This window comes from Candoia aspera, chromosome 10 (genome assembly GCF_035149785.1).
Source record: "Candoia aspera isolate rCanAsp1 chromosome 10, rCanAsp1.hap2, whole genome shotgun sequence".
Lineage (NCBI taxonomy): Eukaryota > Metazoa > Chordata > Lepidosauria > Squamata > Boidae > Candoia > Candoia aspera.
In genome coordinates, this window is record NC_086162.1 from 7898737 (window position 1) to 7919507 (window position 20771).

A 20771-nucleotide genomic window follows, 5' to 3' on the forward strand; every position below is an offset into this window, starting at 1 on the left:
TGTGTCCAGTTTTTAATTGCTTCCTCTTCTAGATTGTATGAAGAAAATGGGATATCAAAAGCTGAATGATGTGGCTATTGCACTTGTAAGCAAGCAGATCAAACCGTTATTGCTACTAATCTTAGAGGAGATTAGTATGGTATCCAGAATCATTTCCTTATTTACAGTTATAAGAAATGGTAGACAAGGGTAATGATGTTCTGCTTGAACAGAAATGTGTTGCGTTCAGAGACAGGCCTCAACTTCCTCCTAAACAGGACAGTCTTTCTTTTCAATATTAACAGGTGGAGATGCAAGGCCTGGTCCAAGTGGCAGCATAAGGCACTTCAGTCTGTGGAGTGTCTTCAGGTATGAAAAATTAACCACAAATCTCTTATGGGTTGAAGATAGAATATGCTAAAATGTAAAATAATATGAGAGTAAAGAAAATTACTCCAGAAGGGAGAATAAGATTGAATTGCGTAAGATCTTTCTCTTTCTCTTGTTTAATGAGAACTTTTGTGAAAAGCATCATGCACCATGTCTATGTAAATAATAATAGATTATGTAATTTTTCATTTCCTCCTTTGCATCCCCAAGGGAGATAACCAAATATAACTGTGGGTCATAGCTGAGAAAATTAGGCCAAACAAATAAAACCAGGTGCTGACTAAGCAATGTGGAGACTTTACAGCATGTTTTCATAAGGGCACTTGAATGGAACACACTATTTTGAAAAACCTGAATTTAAAAATAGAATTAGAAAATCTCAAGTGGAGTTGAATAATATGACTTCATTAAGGCAAATTCAGATTCACAGTGTGCCAAACCTCTCTGATTTGCATGCAGTGGCAAACAGTGTTTTGAGTCCTTTTTTTTTTTTTTTAAGAATTCAACTTGGGTACTTTGGATGTCATGCTATTAGAAGGGTAAAAAGTTGATGACTCGGAATCTTATGTTGATTACATCCTTAGTTTACAGAAAGCAGGGCTTGGGGGTCTTAGATGCATTCACTGGATGCCTGGTTCCTAACTTTACCTTTTCAACAGCATCCCAGATTTGAGAGGAGATTGGCTTCAGCATTGTTGCTTTCTGTGCTTAAAACACTCCTTTCAGCAAACCTCCCATAGATTTCTTCATTTCAGTATCTATTGTACTAGAAGGATAAATTTGAAAATTGCTTAGTTTCGCTCTTGCTCATGCTGTGGTTTTTCACCACAAAACATGATTTAATTTTCATCGCTCGGTATGACTGAAATCCAATGAGTGGCATGCCTGCAGTGATAAATGATTTTTCAGAGCCACAAACTGATATGGGTGAGCTCAGAGAGTAATTCCTCTTGTGAGGTGTTTCCTAAAGCAATATAAGCACAAGATGAGTATTTTAGATAGTCTCAGAAACTTCATTGTAACCCATTTTGCTTTGGGCCAGAAAAACCTAGGAAAACTGGATCCCCACATGGTAAGTTGTAAACAAGGGTAATTGATGACATTGCTTAGCATCCCAAGACACATCTGTCAAAGCACCAGTTGGGCCAGCTTGTGGAGCTTAAACCAGCATGAAATAGCCTTAATGCTGAACTTAAAGTAGCAAGTTGTTCTATATTTGAATATAAAACCTTAGAAAATATGTCTGTTTCTTTCATTTGTATAGCAGGATGTGTTGCCATATAATTCCAAATTAATAGCATTTGTTTTGTACTGGGAACTGGATAATAGGGAGGAAGGAAATACTCTCTTCTTAAATAAACCAACCAGAATCGCAGTACATTTTTTTTCCACCTTTGCAGTTTGAAGACAAAACTGATGCAGTGTTTGGTAACATAGAAGAACGTAAGTATGCAGTTACTTGCTTGCAAAAGATTTTGTTCACCCCAATTTTGTGTGTGTATGTGAGTCACTAATTTCTGTGTTCGTATTAAAATAATCCAAAATCCAGGCCCATGTAAATGCAGCATGTGCTGCTAAAGATGGGAAGGAGACCAGGGACAGAGGTCTTGCTCAAAGCCCCCATAGCCCAGTCAGCTGGATTAGGCCAATGGGTGTGAGGCTTTCTGTCTCTGGTTTAATATTATGCCCCACAGGGATTAATACTGACAGTGGTTACTTTACCTCTGACATTAAATCTGTGGTACAGCTACTTTTCATATGGTACTTTTCATATTGACTCAAAAGGAGTATTGTAGATTTGGCAAGGAAACAAAAAAGTTTCACTATTACTGTAGTTATTTTTCACAGGGTATGAAAAACGTCTGATTGAAAATGGGGGGAAGGCTGATGACTGGAAGGAATTTAATAAAGGTTGTAAACATAATTAAGACAATGTACACTATTCTGACAACAAAGGCCCGCATAGTTAAAGCAATGGTGTTCCCCGTAGTAACATATGGCTGTGAGAGCTGGACCATAAGGAAGGCTGAGAGAAGGAAGATCGATGCTTTTGAACTGTGGTGTTGGAGGAAAATTCTGAGAGTGCCTTGGACTGCCAGAAGATCAAACCAGTCCATACTCCAGGAAATAAAGCCAGACTGCTCACTTGAGGGAATGATATTAAAGGCAAAACTGAAATACTTTGGCCACATAATGAGAAGACAGGACACCCTGGAGAAGATGCTGATGCTGGGGAGAGTGGAGGGCAAAAGGAAGAGGGGCCGACCAAGGGCAAGATGGATGGATGATATTCTAGAGGTGACGGACTCGTCCCTGGGGGAGCTGGGGGTGTTGACGACCGACAGGAAGCTCTGGCGTGGGCTGGTCCATGAAGTCATGAGTCGGAAGCGACTAAACGAATAAACAACAACACACGATTCATAATTTCCTCTCACAATATCGTAGTCTTTCAGAGAACTCCATTGGTAATACGTTCAGGTCAGACAGATCACACACAAAAATTAATTTAATTCAACCATACGTTAGCCCCAGATTCTAAATGAGTTGCTTGCTTTAAAGTATCCCATTCTCTTCCCCTCTTCAGGTGCAAACTTTATAAACCCTGAGATGTCTGAGAAGACCGTCCACAACCTCACTCCTGCTTTTGACAGCATCCCCTACAGAATGCAGAACCGGACAGGATCGACCAACTCTTTGCTGGATGACAGTGATTATTTCCTGAACTCAGGGGACCTTGCAGGAATTCCTGTTGTTGGGAGTGACAATGAAGAGGAGCAGACTTTTGCTCCAAAGGACGGTCTCTCTTCTGCCCTTCGCTCTGAAGACAGCCGGGGAGATGGAAGGAGAGTCCGGGATCATGTGGTGGACAATGAAAAAGACACCCCAATGCAAAACATGATCCAGAAGGACCTCTCTCCCCCTTTTGACAAGGGACCTTCTGTGTTTAAGTCCCTTCGGAAAGACTTCAGCATAGCAAGAGATGATAGTAAAGACACTTTTTTGACAAAAGAGAAAAACAGAGAAGGATCTTTCCAGGAGCGTGACAAACGTTTGGAAAAGATGCCGAAGGAGCTGGATTCCAGGTTGAAAAGCAGTTTGCTTGATAAATCAGGTAATAGTTCTTCACTCAGATTCAACAGGAGAGCTCAGAGCTCCTACTTTTTCTAGGAACTGGCTCACACGTCATGCTCAGCCGTAATACAGATTGTTCTTTTTAAGTTAGTGTGTGACTTCAAGCCATTGTGGGGGTTTTTTCAACAAATCCTGGTTAAATTATAGCTTAGCACGTCGTGAGAACCAGACCAGAGATCCCAGACTTCTATAGGGATCATCCCTGTAGATTGTGGAGTAAAGGTCTAACCTGTATTTCCAACTTGTGCTCTGCTGTTCGGGTCCTGCTGTTTCCTTGCTGTTCTCATGGTCAGCTTGTCTCTTCTTGATCTGATTTAATTTTATTGTAAACATTTAAAGCTGCTTAGCTTCATCCGTTTTTTAAGAAACTGAAGCACTGCTGAGTAATTTGTCTTCATTTCCAAAAGCATCTGAAGAAAACACATTGAAGTATGTGGCACACGTTTGCAATAGTTGGTTGTGCTTCCCCTGACTAATTATTTGGAAGATAGTGGTGTAACTGGTTCATGCTTCCACAAGCATCCAAGGATTTTTTTCTTTAAAACATTACTAATTGCACCTTATGTTTTCCTCAGTTGCTAATCAAGTAGATGAAACGTTACGGACACATTTAGCACCACAAACACCGGAAACTAACTTCAGGGTAAGTTGTGGCCCTTGTGAGGTTTTCCCCTGTCATAAAGCACATTTTGGGGACTAGGATTATTGTAAGAATTTTGTTGTACTATTGTACCTTCAGCTAGTTTTTGGTTAAGCTGTTCTAATGTCCCAGAAGAGTGGGGTGATTAGAGGGTCCCTGGTAGCCATGGGGTGATTGGCTCTGGACTTAAAAAAGAATAGGGTGCAACTGGAAGGCCAGGGAAAGAGTGAATAAATTGCTCAGATGGAAAACGGAACCGAGGCCACAAACACAGTGCCTGCCTGCAACTCTTTAAGGATGCTGTGTCTTTTTGTGGGTTCACCTGGTAGGTTGTTTGTTTATTTATTTACTATCCCACCTGTATTATTTTTATAAATAACTCAAGGCAGGGAACATACCTAATACTCCTTCCCCCTCCTCTTTTCCCCACAACAGCAACCCTGTGGGGTGGGGTGGGCTGAGAGAGCCCAAGGTCACCCAGCCGGCTTTCATGCCTACGGCGGGACTAGAACTCTCATATCATGCCTGATTGGCTCCCGGACTGAGAGAGAGGGGCTGGCCCAAGGTCACGCAGCCGACCTTCATGCCTAAGGCGGGACTAGAACTCACAGGCTCCTGGTTTCTAGCCCAGCACCATAACCACTAGACAGAGGGGAGCTGTGTGATGCTGAGAAAAGGAGCAGCAGCTCTGAAGAGTTGCAGATATGGGCTCCCTTCAGGTCACTGTACATGCTGAAGGACCTTTTTACAATAAAGGCTGAAGCACTGCACAGCCCGAACGCGATCGCTAAAGCGTCTGTCTTTCGCACGTCTCCATTCTAGGAATCTAGCTACCTATTTGCTAATAAAGACTCTGTTGGCCAAGAGCTGGGGAATTCCTATGCGCCCAATATTAGAATCAAGGAAGAGCCTTTGGATAATGACTATGATAAAGCTATGGCACCTCAGCCAGGGCTGCTGAATAAAATTAAGGATGAACCAGACAGTACTGAGGTAAGATGAGGGCCGAACTATCTCTGTTGTTGGGTATGTGTTGTTTTCAGGGTGCCATGATAGTTTTGTGACTCAAGCAATATTAATAAACTACAGGCACTTGCAAATATACAACTGTTAAATGGTGGGTGGGGGACCCCGAAATAGTCAGCCACTCCTCCCCAACATAGGTGGTCTTAATGTGTTAAATGGAGGAAAAGGCATTTCACAGATGGGGATATTTACAGCAGGACTCCTCATGTCCCCAAGTGCACTGGGGTTAAGGTGTGTGAATTCCAGATAAGGGCCTGAAGGGTTGGATACCCCTGGTTACAGAAGCTGGAATTTCATCTGTGACCATTTTGTTTCAGGACTATGGCCAGCAGCCAAAAACTCAGGAAGGGGAACTGAAAATCAGTGCTGTGTTTTCTGTCAGTGGCAGCCCTCTTGGTAAGAATCGGGATTTCAGTTGGGTGGGAATTAACAGACAATGTGTGTTGATCTGTTGCTTGGAGACATAATTTCACATGTTCCACGAAGACAAGCCTAGCCTTCCCCAACATGGCATCCTCTAGAGGCGTGTTGGGTTGTGCTTACTTACTTGATTTATATCCTGCCTGGCCTGCAGGAGCTCAAGGTTGCTTATGTGGATGCCTCCCTTCACCTTACTCACTCACTCACTCACTCACTCACTCACTCTATCTATCTATCTATCTATCTATCTATCAAATTTGTCACCTCCCATCTCCTCCGACCGGAGGGACTCTGAGCGGTTTACAATACAGAACAATAAATATACATAAAATTCTAATAAAAATATACAATAAAATTCTAATAAAATCCCACTAAAAACAATTTCTTAACTACCCCAGCTCATAAAATCCAGATGGCTGTGATCTTCAGTCATTATGTAGGAGGGGCACTTCGAGGCAGTAGCCAACCCCAAGTATGTCGATTCTCCCCCCTGCCCCAAGCCCGGTGGCAGAGCCAGGTCTTCAACTTCCTCCGGAAGGCCAGGAGCAATGGGGCTAATCTCACCTCCGGGGGCAAGATGTTCCAAAGGGCAGGCACTACTGCGGAGAAGGCCCGCCTCCTGGACCCCACCAAATGGAATTCTCTTATCGAAGGGGTCCGTAGAATGCCCTCTCTGCATGATCGGGTGGGATGGGTTGATGGTTATCCCCAAGGCTTTGTGAGGTAGGTTGAGCTGAGAGAAAGTGGCTGGCCCAAAGTCACCCAGTGAGTTTCCATGTCTAAGGGTGGAATTAAACCTAGATCTCCCTGGTCCTAGGCCAACACCTTAACCACTCCATCACCCTTCCAGAATTCCCAACCTAGTTGACTGTTTTGATCAGGGAAGGTTGGCCTCGAGAAATTATTGTGAGAAGTGCAGAAGGTCTGTTGAGTTTTTCCTTTTCATCTGTCAGGATTGGGAAAAATAAAAAATCCATTTGCAGGCGTGGTAAAATAAGTCACGCTGGTACCAGGAAATCTAAAATGGGTTCCACAGGTGAGAAGGCAACCTCAATAGCATTGTGTGTATGTTCTGTTTTTGGTAAGCTCCACAGCTGACCTCAGGTTTCCCACCTAACACGCCATCCTCTGGCATGAACAAACTACTTCCGTCGGTCCCAAGTACGGCCGTTCGGGTTTCCTGTTCGGGATGCAAGAAGATCCTGCAGAAGGGACAGACGGCGTATCAGAGGAAGGGCTCCACTCAGCTCTTCTGCTCCACACTGTGCCTCACGGGATATACTGTACCAGCTGCCCGACCACCACCTTTCACCAAGAAAACCTGTTCCAGCTGCTCAAAGTAAGCTGCTCAAATAAATGAAACCGTTCTCATTCAACGCCCACCTAGTCCAAAAGGGTTTGGTGAAAAGAGCAGTGGAGAAACGTCAATAAAAGGGTGAAGATCATCCAAAGATCATCTGGAATCCAACCTTTTGATTCCTCATAGGTCTTTCTCTCTGCCTTCTGGTCTCACAGTATGGTCAGGGTTAAAGCATCATGGCCGGCCTTCTACAGGGCTTTAACCCAGAGGTTACAGGTAGTCCTTGCTTAACAACTGTTTGTTTGGTGACAGTTCAGACTTAACGATGGTGCTGGGAAAACCGACTTACAACCAGTCTTCAAACTTGCAACCATTGCAGCATCCCCCCACCCACATGATCACAATTTGGGCACTTGGCAACTGATTCACATTTATGACTGTCGCGGCATCCTGTGGTCACATGATCACCATTTTCAACCTTCCCATCTGGCTTCTGGCAAGCAAAATCAATGGGGAACTGCATGATTTGCTTAATGACCACATGGCTCACTTAACGCCCGTGGCGATTCACTTCACCACCACTGCAAAAAAGGTAAAATCCGGTCAGATTCACTTAATGACCACTTTGCTTAACAACCAAAATTCTGGTCCCGATTGTGGTTGTTAAGTGAGGACTACCTGTACATTATTGTAGTACTTTGTAGTACAACCTTAGCAAATGACACTCTTGGCACCAGTGATACCACATCTGTAAAGGGAATTACCAGAGCATTGATTCCAGTGAGAATCCTGCAAATTGCAGATCCAATTCATTGGGAACGGAGGAAGCACAAGAAACATCACAGATACAGCTGCTACTCCTGTTCTGTGCAGAAAATTATTTCTGAGACTGAAAAAGCTAACCCCTCTTCTTTCTCTTAACTGCTTAGGGACATCCTGCACCCAAAAGATGTGATTACAGCTCAGTTTGACAATACAAACTCCAGCAAGGATTTCTGTAGCCAGTCCTGTCTCTCTGTGTATGAGCTGAAAAGGAAGCCTGTTGTCACCATCCATACGAACAGTATTTCCACCAAGTGCAGCATGTGCCAGAAGAATGCAGTGGTAACCGCCTTTGCTAGTCTGTCCTTAATTCTGAATGTTTGGGGTTGTTTCTGGGTTGGCGAGCCTTGGGGGTTAGAGCCGTCGTGTTCAGTGCGCATTCGGCTACAAAACTCCTTGGGTTGCTTTGATGGGACCATTAAACTTGTTGAACTTCACGAGTCCATTTTTGAGATGCAAATGGCAAGGGCATATTGTGCATGCACCCGAACTAAAGAAGTGACAAATGATAACATTTCCACAGAGCATGGAACAATCTGCAGCTCCGCAGAAGAACCTCATTGGCAACGGTATTCATGTTTGTAGGGTATTTCTTGCAGCTGAGTCTTACGCGGAGCTGTAGAGGTAGAGCACCAAGTTCCTTGGATTGCTTTTCTGAGCTAAGTCTAAGAGGCATCACTTTTGGCCCTTCCTGGAAGATTAATTGCTGCAGGTGGTACTGAGCGACTTGCTTACCACTTTGATTTAGGGCAGGCTACCCAGTGAACTGAGACTACAGCTAGGATTTTGGAAACTCTGGTCTTGGCATATCTGAAGGACACCAGGTTGGGAAAGGCATCTGTCCCACAGGGATTCCATCTTGCCACGTCTCTTGTTTAACATCTGTACAAAATAGACAGTAGAGGTGGTTTTGGGGACCTTTGAAGTTTGTAGTCATCAGTGTGCAGGTGACATTCAGTTCTTTTTTTCCTGCCTCAAACAAAGGAGAAGATTGGAACTGTTGAACTAGTGTCTGGATTCAGTAAAGAAAGTGATGCTTAATCCAGACTCAACCAAAGTACTCATGATCAGTAGGTTGGCTGATCCAATCAATGATGGGGCTTCAGACTGTTTTGAAAAAGGTACCAGTTCTCTCCAAAAATAAGATATGCGGCCAAGGGTGCTTCTAGATTTGGGACAGCTTTTGGTCTCTGAGATGCAGCATGTGGGAGGAAATCTTTTGCCCAGTTTCAGCTGATGGGCTCAAGCCATGGTTAGACAACGATGGACTGTTGCAAATTGCTCTGTGTTTATAGTGAAATATTGTCAGGAGTCATGAAAATCAAGACTTAAATAGGTTCGTTTAATCATCCCATGGATTTGAAGCATCTTTTTTAAGAAAAATGTGTGTAACATGAATTATTTTAAAAATGAAAGTATAACCAGTTTTCAAGAGAGTCTTAATGCACCCCATTTAGGGCCCCCAGAAGAACTTTCTCCCCCCTTCAACAGCCTCCATGACAACTAATTTGATCCAGTCATTCAATTAGAAGCAGATGTCACTTTGCTCTAAATATTTAGTGAAAAAAATCCAAATTTGACAAGATCGCATTTTATTTACATGGCTTGTCAGAGTTTGTTAACACATTCAGAAGCCCCAAATAATTATTTTTTTAAATACTAAGTTTGTTGGTGGCGCTGCGGGTTAAACCGCTGAGCTGTCGATCGGAAGGTCGGCGGTTCGAAACCGCGCGGCGGGGTGAGCTCCCGTTGCTCGTCCCAGCTCCTGCACACCAAGCAGTTCGAAAACATGCAAATGTGAGTAGATTAATTGGTACCGCTTCGGCGGGAAGGTAACGGCGTTCCGTGAGTCATGCTGGCCACATGACCCGGAAGTGTCCTATGGACAACGCCGGCTCCAAGGCTTTGAAACGGAGATGAGCACCGCCCCCTAGAGTCGGACACGACTGGACTTTACGTCAAGGGAAACCTTTACCTTTACCTTAGCAACATACTTCAATACTAAAATTTTAGCCCTGGGTACATTCATGAATGAGATGGGACACGGTGGTGCTGTGGGTTAAACCGCTGAGCTGCTGAGCTTGCCGATTGGAAGGTCGGCGGTTCAAATCCGCGTGACGGGGTGAGCTCCCGTTGCCAGTCCCAGCTCCTGCCAACCTAGCAGTTCGAAAACATGCAAATGTGAGTTGATTAATAGGTACGGACAAATGCCGGCTCTTCGGCTTTGAAACAGAGATGAGCACCGCCCCCTAGAGTTGGACTCAACTGGACTTAATGTCAAGGGAAACCGTTACCTTTACCTTATATTCATGAATAAGCTCCAGTGAGTTCTGTTGCACTTTATTGATTACCAGATAAGCAGGTGTAATTGCCTTCAGTTTATGTGATTCATTAGGTTAGATCCAGACTTAGTCATGCCTAGAACATTGTAATCAGCAAGAGAGATTTCATTTTCAATGGAGCTTACGTTTAGATTAGCTTATGTTTAGAGCTGCGCAAAGTGTTTTGAATCCAAAACAGTTTTGAATTCACGCTTGAAACATATGAGGCTGAGATGGCTGTTTTGGCCTTACCAGATTAATTTTAGAACAGCTCCAGAATGGTCAGAGCAGTGTCAGGATGCTTCCAGTAAAAATAGCTGTTTTGAACTCAAATCATGGTATTTTGTGCTTAAAGCATTTTGAATTTGAAATGTTTTGCATGCTATTATAATACAAGGTGACTTCCAACCAGAAGTCCAGCTCTTAATACTGAGTTTTTCTGTGATAAGTTGCAAGTGGAATTGTAATTGACTTTCCACATTTTTGGAGTTTTTAATTTACTTTTCATTGGGTCCTGTTCCATGCTGATAGATGGGAAGTTGCAACGTTCAGTTTTATCATATGGTTGATTATATTTCTGATCTTCCCCCATAAACATTAAAAAAAAAACCTTGAGACTACTGCTAGAGATACTCTCCTCCATCATTGCTAATTTCTGTTTGTTCAGATTTTGTTTTAGTTCTGTGCAATTCTTCCTTATTTCGTTTGTAGCCCATGTATACTTCAGAAGGACAAGGCAGTATTCCATTTCCCTCCCATTTAATCACTGCAACAACCTTAAGGTTGGGCTGAGCGTTAGGATGGCCCTAAGTCACCCAAGGGGCTTTGTGGCTGAATAGAAATTCCAGTCTGGCTGTCTCCAGTACCAGTCCAACATAACATCACTATTATACATTGGCTCAGACAAAGTCAGTTTGAAACTCTGGAGGGTTCCCTAAATGTGCTTATGCTCAAGGTTTCTAATGCCAGACAACAAAAAAGCATAATGTAATGGTAACCCAAAATTTAACTCTGGCAGTAACAATAAATGATTATAGTAAGCATAGGTAGTCCTCGCTTAATGATGGTATTTGGACTGGCAACTCCATTGCTAGGTGACGTGGTCATAAAGCGCGAAGTCACATGACTGCACTGACTTGCGACGGCAACCACGGCAGTCCCAGATGCCGTCGTTAGGCGAATCCCACGCAGTCATAGCATCCCGTGGTCACGTGATCGCCGCTTGTGACCCCTCTGCCAGCTTCCCCATTGACTTTGCTTGTTGAAAGCTGGCAGCGAAGGTCGCAAATGGCAGTCATGTGACTGCAGGACACTGCGATCTTGTAATTGTGAACCGGTTGCCAAATGCCCAAATTGCGATCATGTGACCACGGGGATGCTGCAAGGGCCGCGGTTACGAAGATCCATTGTAAGTCCTTCTGATTCAGTGCCGTTGTAACTTCAAATGGTTGCTGAACACGTGGTCGTTCAGCGAGGACTACCTGTATGCAAGAAGCAGTCTCACTGGGCATCAGAATAGTTGCTGCCCCTGCTGTAGTTCCTTGACAGTAGTATGCTAGTTTAAACCAAATTTCCCCAGTCTGGTTCCTGACAGATACATTGGATTTAACTTCCATCCAGCATGGCTACAGTTCCCCTATTCCAGTGTTCCCAAACTGGGTGCCCTCCTGATATGTAGATCTCAACTCCCAGAATTCTCCCCACCAGCATGCCCACTGCTGAGAATTCTGGGAGTTGAAGTCCACACATCTAAGAATTGCTGTTATTGGGAAATGCTGCTGTATTGGAATGTATTGGGATGCTCTACTTTAGAGCTTGCTAAAGAAGGTGGGAGTTGTTAGTCAGACTCCTTGGGAAACACCACACTGGGGAGGGTTCCTTTTAGAGGCTTTTGGGCTTGGGCCAAACCAGAACAGGATGAGAGCATGCCAACTGACAAATCAAGCAAGCTCATTCACAAGTTGTCCAGTAATGGAATGTGGGAAAGACCTTGGGAGACAGGGCAAAGAGATGCTGCCAAGGGAACGGTCAGATAAGAGGCAGCTGAGCCCCCAGCTGGATAGTGGGCGGGGCAAGAGGCTCAGGAGGGACCCCCCCTAGATTCTTGGGCTGTAAAGGAGAATGGCGGGAGAACTGTACCTTCCGACTGGCAAGATTGATTTCAGCCCTACCGGGTAGACCGGACAGGAAACGCGGCCAGATGAGCTAATTCTACTTCACTGTAAAGCTACATTAACGGAATCTTGCAAGTCTGAAAGTATTAGCGTTCTATCACCAGCGGGGCTATGATCTCCCCTGCTGTTTAAGGCCCCTCCGTGCAGACCAGAGCTGGTGATCCCCAAGTGTGTGCGTGCGCGTGTGTGTAAAACTCCTTCGATGAAAGGAAAAAATCTGAGGTGTTTCTTCTGGCAGCAGCCCTCTTGCTTTCCCTACCTCTAGATTCGGCACGAAGTGAATTACCAGAACGTCGTCCACAAGCTCTGCAGCGACGCCTGCTTCTCCAAGTTCCGCTCCGCCAACAACTTGACCATGAACTGCTGTGAAAACTGTGGCGGCTACTGCTACAGCGCCTCGGGGCAGTGCCACACGCTCCAGATAGAGGGGCAGTCCAAGAAGTTCTGCAGCTCAGCGTGTGTCACCGCATACAAGCAGGTCTGCACTTCCTCCCGGTCTGGCTTTTTGGCTTAGGGACTTCGCCTGTCCACTTTCCTAAAAACTGGGGGGGGGGCTCCAAGGCAGCTCCTCTAGTGCAGGAAGCTGCAGGGGGGAGGAGGAGCTGCCCATCAGGGGTGGTGGTGGTGGTGGTGGTGGTGACCCCCCTCCTTCTTTCATATCGAACAAACCACTGCGAAGTAGCACGTCGAGGGGATGACGGACAGCAACAGCCCGCTTACTTCGAAAAGTGGGAAAAATCTCAGCCCTTTTTAGGGGGAGTGGGGGCATTCTCTAACTTTTTCTCCACCTTTTGACCCCGCAGGAGCCCTGGAAATATTTTCCAGGCCCGGGGGAACCCCTGCACGTTCCGGCTCGGATCTAGGCCGGAAGTCGCAAAATGATTCTATCTGTTTCATGGGCAGGCCTGTGTAGATGCACGAACAGTGTTCTTAAGCGAAAAATAGAGAACGGAACCGACCTCTTGAATGTGAAGCTGCCCGGATTTGAAAGGATTTTTTAAATAGAGCGTGATCTCCCAGGGAGCCCCGAGCGGCCTCTCGCGGCCACCGGGTCCTGGCTGAGAAGCCCTGCCCCTCGCCACATTTTCCACATTGTAGGATACAAACATTTTCAGGGGAAAAGATCTCCCCGTTCTTGAATGCTCTCCACATGAGGACCCTAATCTTCCAGGATCCCTATTGGAATAGAGATCCCTCATGTATGGGAGAGGTTCTCTGCTCCAGGCAGTTGCGTTCTGCTCCTGGGGACAACGTAAAAGGGGCAAAGAGAGAGTTCCGACACTTCCATAACACCTGATGAGAATGATCAGCAAAGGGAAGTTAAACCCTTTTTTCCCACCGGCATTCCAGGTGCTCCCCCCTTTAAAATTTTCAGGAAAACAAAACACCTGGGCTGGTGGGGAATGTATCGAGTCAGCAAGGAATTGTGCACTGTCATTTATCAAGACACACGGCTCCTGCCTTATTCACGTGGCATAAACAGAACTGGGGTTGTATTCTGTTCTTTATTTATTAATGTTATTTTTTAAATAAATCTATATGGCCCTCTAACTCACACATAGTGACTCAGGGCGGCTTACAAGATTAAATACTTACCATAAAGAGCCAGTTTGGCCTAGTGGTTAAGGCGCTGGGCTAGAAACCAGGAGGCTGAGAGTTCTAGTTCCGCCTTAGGCATGAAAGCTGGCTGGGTGACCTTTGGGCCAATCACTCTCTCTCCAGCCCAAGAGCCAATCAGGCATGGTAGGAGAGTTCTAGTCCCGCCTTAAGCGTGAAAGCCGCCTGGGTGCCCTTGGGCCAGCCCCTCTCTCTCAGCCCAGGGGCCAATCAGGCGTGGCATGAGAGTTCTAGTCCCGCCTTAGGCGTGAAAGCCGGCTGGGTGACTTTGGGCCAGTCCCTCTCTCTCAGCCCAGGGGCCAATCAGGCGTGGCATGAGAGTTCTAGTCCCGCCTTAGGCGTGAAAGCCGGCTGGGTGCCCTTGGGCCAGCCCCTCTCTCTCAGCCCAGGGGCCAATCAGGCGTGGCATGAGAGTTCTAGTCCCGCCTTAGGCGTGAAAGCCGGCTGGGTGACTTTGGGCCAGTCCCTCTCTCTCAGCCCAGGGGCCAATCAGGCGTGGCATGAGAGTTCTAGTCCCGCCTTAGGCGTGAAAGCCGGCTGGGTGCCCTTGGGCCAGCCCCTCTCTCTCAGCCCAGGGGCCAATCAGGCGTGGCATGAGAGTTCTAGTCCCGCCTTAGGCGTGAAAGCCGGCTGGGTGACTTTGGGCCAGTCCCTCTCTCTCAGCCCAACCCACCTCATAGGGTTGTTGTTGTGGGGAAAATAGGAGGAGGAGGGCGTATTAGGTATGTTTGCCACCTCAAATTATTTATAAAAATAATAAAGGTGGGACAGCAAGCAAGCAAGCAAGCAAGCAAATAAATAAATAAATAAATAGTATCATAAAATATTTCATAGATGTCCTTTTTAACTTTCTGTGATCTGCAGCATCTAGAGAGCTCATTTTTCAGTTTAAAGAACATTTTCTCCTCCTAGTATTGTTCCTTTATATATTGTTCCTCTTTTTGCAGAAGTCTGCAAAAATCACCCCCTGTGCACTATGTAAATCTCTGAGATCTTCAGCTGAGATGATTGAAAGCACAAATAACGTGGGGAAAACAGAGCTCTTTTGTTCTGTGAATTGCCTGTCAGCACACAGAGTCAAAATGGTCACATCATCAGGTACCACGTTCTTTCTCCTTAATTTCATATACGTTCAGAATGCAACAGGATAAGCATGCATTAAATCCATTCTCTCTTCTTTGTATGTGTTCCTTGATTTTTTTTCCCTGTCAGGTGTCCAGGTCCAATGTAATAGCTGTAAAACCTCAGCCATCCCCCAGTATCACCTTGCAATGTCAGATGGGAGCATACGTAATTTTTGCAGCTATAGCTGTGTGGTGGCTTTTCAGGTACGTCTTAAATCTCAGTCTGCCTCCTTCCTTTGATTGCACCATGCCTGAACTTGATTTCTGAATACACATGAGTCAGGGCAGGTGGGATGTGGGGATTCCTCAGGGACAGAACCTGTATCAGGAAGCTGCTACAGCTGCACCTCTTAAAATTGCTAGACAATTTTGCTAAACAAAATCTGTTTAACCAGAAGCCTTTCTGCTAGAGGGCTGACAGCCTTTGGGATGTTTTAAAGAGGCTTAGTGTTCCTGGCAAACAGAAGAGCAAAAAGTATTGATCTCTCTTTAAGCTGTTGGTGGACTCTCTGTCCCTTCCACCACCACAAATAGCTAGGCTTGGGTCTGGCCTCCTTCTGCTAGAGAGCAAGTCCAGCTGTCTCTTTGCAGACCCACAGTAAGAATGCCCTATAATATGCAAGATTGCTCTATAGAGGTGCTTTCAGTGGGGCTCCAGTATGGGGGCTGCAAAATAACCACTAGATGGCAGCAAGGAGGGACAGTTTTCTGAATCTCTTTGTTACCCTCTGCTGGTCCCTAGATGTTTGCAGCCCAGGTACAGTAGCCCTAGCTTTGATAGCTTGTGATGGGTCAGCTTTAACCCCAACTGGAAAAATTCAAAGGAGTATGGTGTTATTGACAGTCTTTTGATGTGGTCGGTAAAACAGAAATAAGAACAAAGCACTAAATTCTGTGCTACATTTGAGGTGACCATATGTTGAGATAGGGACTGCCCTTGTGGCTCACCTGTGAGCTTCTCCTGCAATTCAGCTGCTCACTGTTGGAGATGGAACACCAACCTATGCAGACCTCTGGCCTGGTCCAGCGTGGTGCTCTTTGCCATATTCTCCCTTGCTGTTACTATTCGGGGGCTTCGTCTCTTACACATGCATTCCTGCCAGGAGTGTCCAAAGTAACCCAGTACAGATGTGCACAGACTCCTTTCCAGGCCCATTTTGGCAACCCTCATTTGAAGCAGGGTGTGGAGGTCAGTTGGACAGGGATAGATCTTCATTGTGCAAATCCGCATTGGCTCCTCTCTTTGACCTTCCAGAATTTGTTCAACAAGCCCGCAGGAATGAATTCCTCCGTGGTCCCCTTGTCGCAGGGACAAGTGATCGTCAGCATCCCCTCAGGAGCGACAGTCTCTGCGGCGGGTAATACTACCTCAACGGTCTCTCCCAGCTCTGTCAGCAGCTCAGCCGCAGCTGGCCTCCAGAGGCTGGCTGCCCAGTCCCAGCAAGTATCCTGCACCGTCGCCAAGCTCAGGTGTCAACACTGTAACCGCCTCTTTGCAACGAAGCCCGAAGTGCTCGACTACAGGGTAATTGGCACCTGCCATTGTTGTTGTTCACAGATGCCTTGACGTCGGACACATGAGGGCTGTAATTGTGGACAAGAAGCCTAGTGACAGGCAAGGTCGTGTGTATTCCATGCTTAGTTTTTTTTTCCTTAAACAGTAAAATCATTTGCACCAGCAAAAAGTGAAGCTTGAGACTTGTGTGAATAACACAGATTGTTCCTATTTGCATAATGTCTCCTTTTGCTAAGTCCTTCTGCTAAATAAATACATTAAGAAAAATCGTTCTGCGAACCCCTTACCCAAGCAAGGTACTTTCTGGGGCTTTTGCAGCTCATGGAAGTGGCAAGGATGCACACTCTTTTTCCAGCTGCTGGGAATCTTGTTTTGCCACCATTCTGGCTTCTGAGATTCAGCAGGTGTTGGTCACATGTTATTTAAGTAATCTGTTCAGCTCTAAGGCTAGACCGCTGATTTTTAACGGAAGCTGTGGATTTTCATTTCTGAGCTGACTACTGTGTTGGGTTTATAAACCTGCACCTCTGTGAATGGCAGTTTGCAGTCTTTATTAATGACAGATCTTGGAAAGTTGTTGGTGTGGGTTTGTTTTGTTTTTTTGTTTTGTCTCTGTTTAATGGAAATGGATGAACTGGCATCTCTTGGAGAAGAATGGGATGGTATGTTCTTTTCTGAATTGGGTTCCATTTGATCAAACTGCTGTTTGCTTAATTGCAGGGCAAAATGTTCCAGTTTTGCGGCAAGACCTGTTGCGATTCATACAAAAAGATAAACTGTGTCATGTCAATGTGTGAATACTGCAAGATTGAGAAAATCATTAAAGAGACAGTGCGATTTTCAGGCATTGATAAATCATTCTGTAGTGAAGGTAAGGAAGGATAGGGTGAAAGCATATCCTTAATGAACATTCAGTCCCAAGATATGCAGCGGTGGAAATGGCAGTCTTAAGCATAATTTCTTCCATATATGCCTATGTGTAAAAAAAAAAAAAAAGCTTTAGTTTTGAGTTGCAAGAGAGTTTGCTTCTGAAATTGTTATGCCTGGAGAGCTAGAGATTTGGGACAAGGTTGGAAAATTTTAACTCATTGTCATTTGTTCTTTTCTGCTCTTTTTCTAGGCTGCAAGTTGCTTTACAAGCATGACTTAGCCAAACGTTGGGGGAATCACTGTAAAGTGTGCACCTACTGTTTGCAGACGTCTCCGAAGCTGGTGCAGAATCACTTTGGAGGCAGGGTGGAGGAATTCTGCTCAGAAGATTGCATGTCAAAGTATACCGTTTTGTTTTATCAAGTAAGCTATCCTGGCACTCTTCAATTCTGTCTTCTGTTGATTCTTTCTCTTTGAAAAGCAATGCCTCAGCACAGTGCCTCACCTGTGAAATAATTGCGATGGGAAGTTACAGAATCTGGCTTCAAAGAGGCTGAAGTGTTGTCAGTGGGCCTCAGAATAACTCATCTTTTTCATGTCAGGAGTATCTCTATCTCCGTATTCAACCTATAATTAAATAGGTGTTATATAATTATCTATTATGATATACAGGTAGCCCTTGCTTAATGACCACACTTGGGACCTGCAAATGTGTCACGAAGCGATGTGGCCATTAAGTGAGACATCACATGTCCACAACTTGCGATTTTACTGCTGGCTTCTCCGTTGACTATGCTTGTCGGAAGCCAGTTGTGATGCACACAAATGGCAATCATATGACCATGGGGAGCTGTGAAGACCACACATAAAGTTACTTTTTCAGTGCTGTTGTAACTTTGAACAGTTGCTAAACAGGGTAATCGTTAAGTGAGGACTACCTGTATGTAATATATATATAGAGAGAGATAATGTTTTATTTATTTACTCAGCACTCTGTGCTGTTCCAGTCAGACAGTTCCATACCAAACACAAAATAAAGATTGCAAAGCATAATAGAGAAATACTCTTATATAACGTTTCAGCAGCTAGGAGCAGCTGCCTGATCTTATTTGAGCTTGGAAGCTAAGCAGGGGTTTGCCTGTTTAGTACTTGGATGGGAGGCTGTCCAGAAATAGATGGGAAAGTAACAAACAATCCAGGAAGAAGGCAGCAATAAACAAAAATTGTACTGTTGTCAAGAAGATGACATCGGCAGGTCCGTGTCACCAGGAATCGTTCAACTCAAGAATCCATCTCCTTTCACATAGACAACACACAATGTCCTGATGAATTGTATCCAGGCCTCAGTCAGTCAGAGGCCAGCCAGATGCTTGATAGCAGCTGACTAGCAGCAGGTAATGGAGAGAACTGTGCATAGTTGGCTTCCCAGTTGGTTATCAGAGGAAATAGGAAAAGCATGATTCAGTTACATGTAATTAGGCCTAGTTATAGGATTTCTTAAGGTATCTGTCATTGTCCCCTCGATTTAGGATTTTTGAGTCGTATTTTCCAAATCAGATGTAGAAAAAATGGCAAGCAGTACATGCCAAAACACATACATGCGTTCTTTCTGTGTGTTTTGATTGGGTAGCTGTAGGTGATTTGCACAAAGTTGTTTAAAACTGAAAACTACACAATAGCAGAATCGGGTTTTTAAAAGTCGTCTTGTGTTCTCTTCCTCTGTAGATGTCCAAATGTGATGGGTGCAAAAGGCAGGGTAAACTCAGTGAGTCCCTGAAGTGGCGGGGTGAAATCAAGCATTTTTGCAACTTGCTTTGCATCTTGATGTTTTGCAACCAGCAGTGTGCATCAGACCCACCACCGCCTCCCCCACCACCACCACCGCCTCCCCCACCGCCTCCAAATAATGCAGGTAAAGGGAGGGCTGGGGCTGGCGTTAGAACAACTACTCTAGAGCAAGTTCCAATACAGAGAATCTGGCCCACGTGGAGGTAGGGTGTGAAATACCTGCGAGCATGCACCGTGCCTGCTGAAGCTTCCAGTGATTTACATCCAGGTGGAAAACAGAGCAGATGTGGTATCTTTTGGTATTTGGTATCTTAAGTAAATGAGTGTGCTTGGAAGGATTGTGGGGCAGGAAAGGTCCTCTCTGTGGAGTCCTTGGTGCTCTCCGAGCCTTGTTGTTTTTTTGCGGGCGTTTCATTGCCAGACTAGGCAACATCTTCAGTGCGAAAAGGGAGAGGGCCTTGCTCTCAGTTTATGTACAGTGGCTCGCCTTGCTTGTGTTGTGGGGGTGTTGCTCGACACAAGCAGGGCGAGCCACTGTACATAAACTGAGAGCAAGGCCCTCTCCCTTTTCGCACTGAAGATGTTGCCTAGTCTGGCAATGAAACGCCCGCAAAAAAACAACAAGGCTCGGAGAGCACCCAGGACTCCACCGTTCAACCCTGAGCTACAGATATTCTCTTCGATTGGTAAGCTGCTCTCTGCTCAGACCCACTCGTAGAATGGAGTCAGACTTAGTCATCTGTCTGTTCTTTCCTCAGTACACTTCTAATTTCCCTGTTCACCTCAGCAGATTAAAAGCAAGACCACTCAACCCCTAGGGCAGCCTTTCTCAACCTCTTGACCCTTGAAATATTTTCCAGGCCTCGGGGAACCCCTGCACATTCAGGCTCAAATATAGGCCGGAAGTTACAAAATGGTTATATTTGTTTCACGGGTAGGCCTGTCTGTATGCATGAACCGTGTTCTTAAACTGAAAATCAGGAGTGAAACTGACCTCTTTAATGTGAAGTTGCCCGAATCTGAAATAATTTTTTAAATAAATCGTGATCTCCCAGAGAGCCCCTTGGGGCCTCTCACAGAACCCGAGGGTGCCGTGGAACCCTGGTTGAGAAACCCTGAACTAGGCAAAGATATTTTCTATAGTGCGGTACAGCTACAGTGTCTCACACTTTGCGTTTGACGTTGACACATTGGCCAGCAAGTTTCCCAGCTGTTACCATATGTACTCTGGCTATGGTATCAACTCCAAAATCTTAATAAAAGATAATGGGTATTTGCTCCTCTCTCTGGGTTTATCCATCTCCAAATAATTCCTGCTCATTCGTGCACCCAAGTAAGGCAGGGTGAGGTATTTGAGGCTCTCCTGATGTTTCTCACTTATCAGTCGTACCAGTGTTGCCATTGGTCAGGGATGATGGTATTTAGAGTCCAGCAATACCTGGGGTGGGGGGGAGGGGCATAGGCTGCCCAAGCATGCCTAAGGTAAAAACAGCCTTCTCCAACTTGGTGCCCTCTTGTGCAGTAGGGCCACCTGTCAAAGAAACCAGATAGGAGGACACTCTTGTAAGATGACAGGTTGCCCAGAGGGCCCAAACTAGGAGGATGGATAGCATTTCCCACATCAAGCTCACACCTGGCGTTTGTCTACAGCA

The 20771-nt window shown here is 45.3% G+C and overlaps 1 protein-coding gene across 5 annotated transcripts in view; it reads left to right on the forward strand.

Moving 5' to 3' along the window:
* ZMYM4 (zinc finger MYM-type containing 4) overlaps nucleotides 1-20771 on the forward strand; it is a 57905-nt gene that overhangs the window by 19305 nt on the left and 17829 nt on the right. For all 5 annotated transcript variants that reach the window (XM_063312130.1, XM_063312131.1, XM_063312127.1 and 2 more), the window contains exons 2-16: nucleotides 285-348; nucleotides 1770-1812; nucleotides 2954-3481; nucleotides 4077-4144; nucleotides 4964-5134; nucleotides 5485-5563; nucleotides 6674-6926; nucleotides 7817-7991; nucleotides 12470-12682; nucleotides 14769-14919; nucleotides 15034-15149; nucleotides 16201-16470; nucleotides 17182-17332; nucleotides 17582-17754; nucleotides 19057-19243. In XM_063312130.1, coding sequence (XP_063168200.1) covers nucleotides 2977-3481; nucleotides 4077-4144; nucleotides 4964-5134; nucleotides 5485-5563; nucleotides 6674-6926; nucleotides 7817-7991; nucleotides 12470-12682; nucleotides 14769-14919; nucleotides 15034-15149; nucleotides 16201-16470; nucleotides 17182-17332; nucleotides 17582-17754; nucleotides 19057-19243 — 2512 coding nt within the window. In that variant the 5' untranslated portion in view covers nucleotides 285-348; nucleotides 1770-1812; nucleotides 2954-2976. The remainder of the gene's footprint in view (nucleotides 1-284; nucleotides 349-1769; nucleotides 1813-2953; nucleotides 3482-4076; nucleotides 4145-4963; nucleotides 5135-5484; nucleotides 5564-6673; nucleotides 6927-7816; nucleotides 7992-12469; nucleotides 12683-14768; nucleotides 14920-15033; nucleotides 15150-16200; nucleotides 16471-17181; nucleotides 17333-17581; nucleotides 17755-19056; nucleotides 19244-20771) is intronic.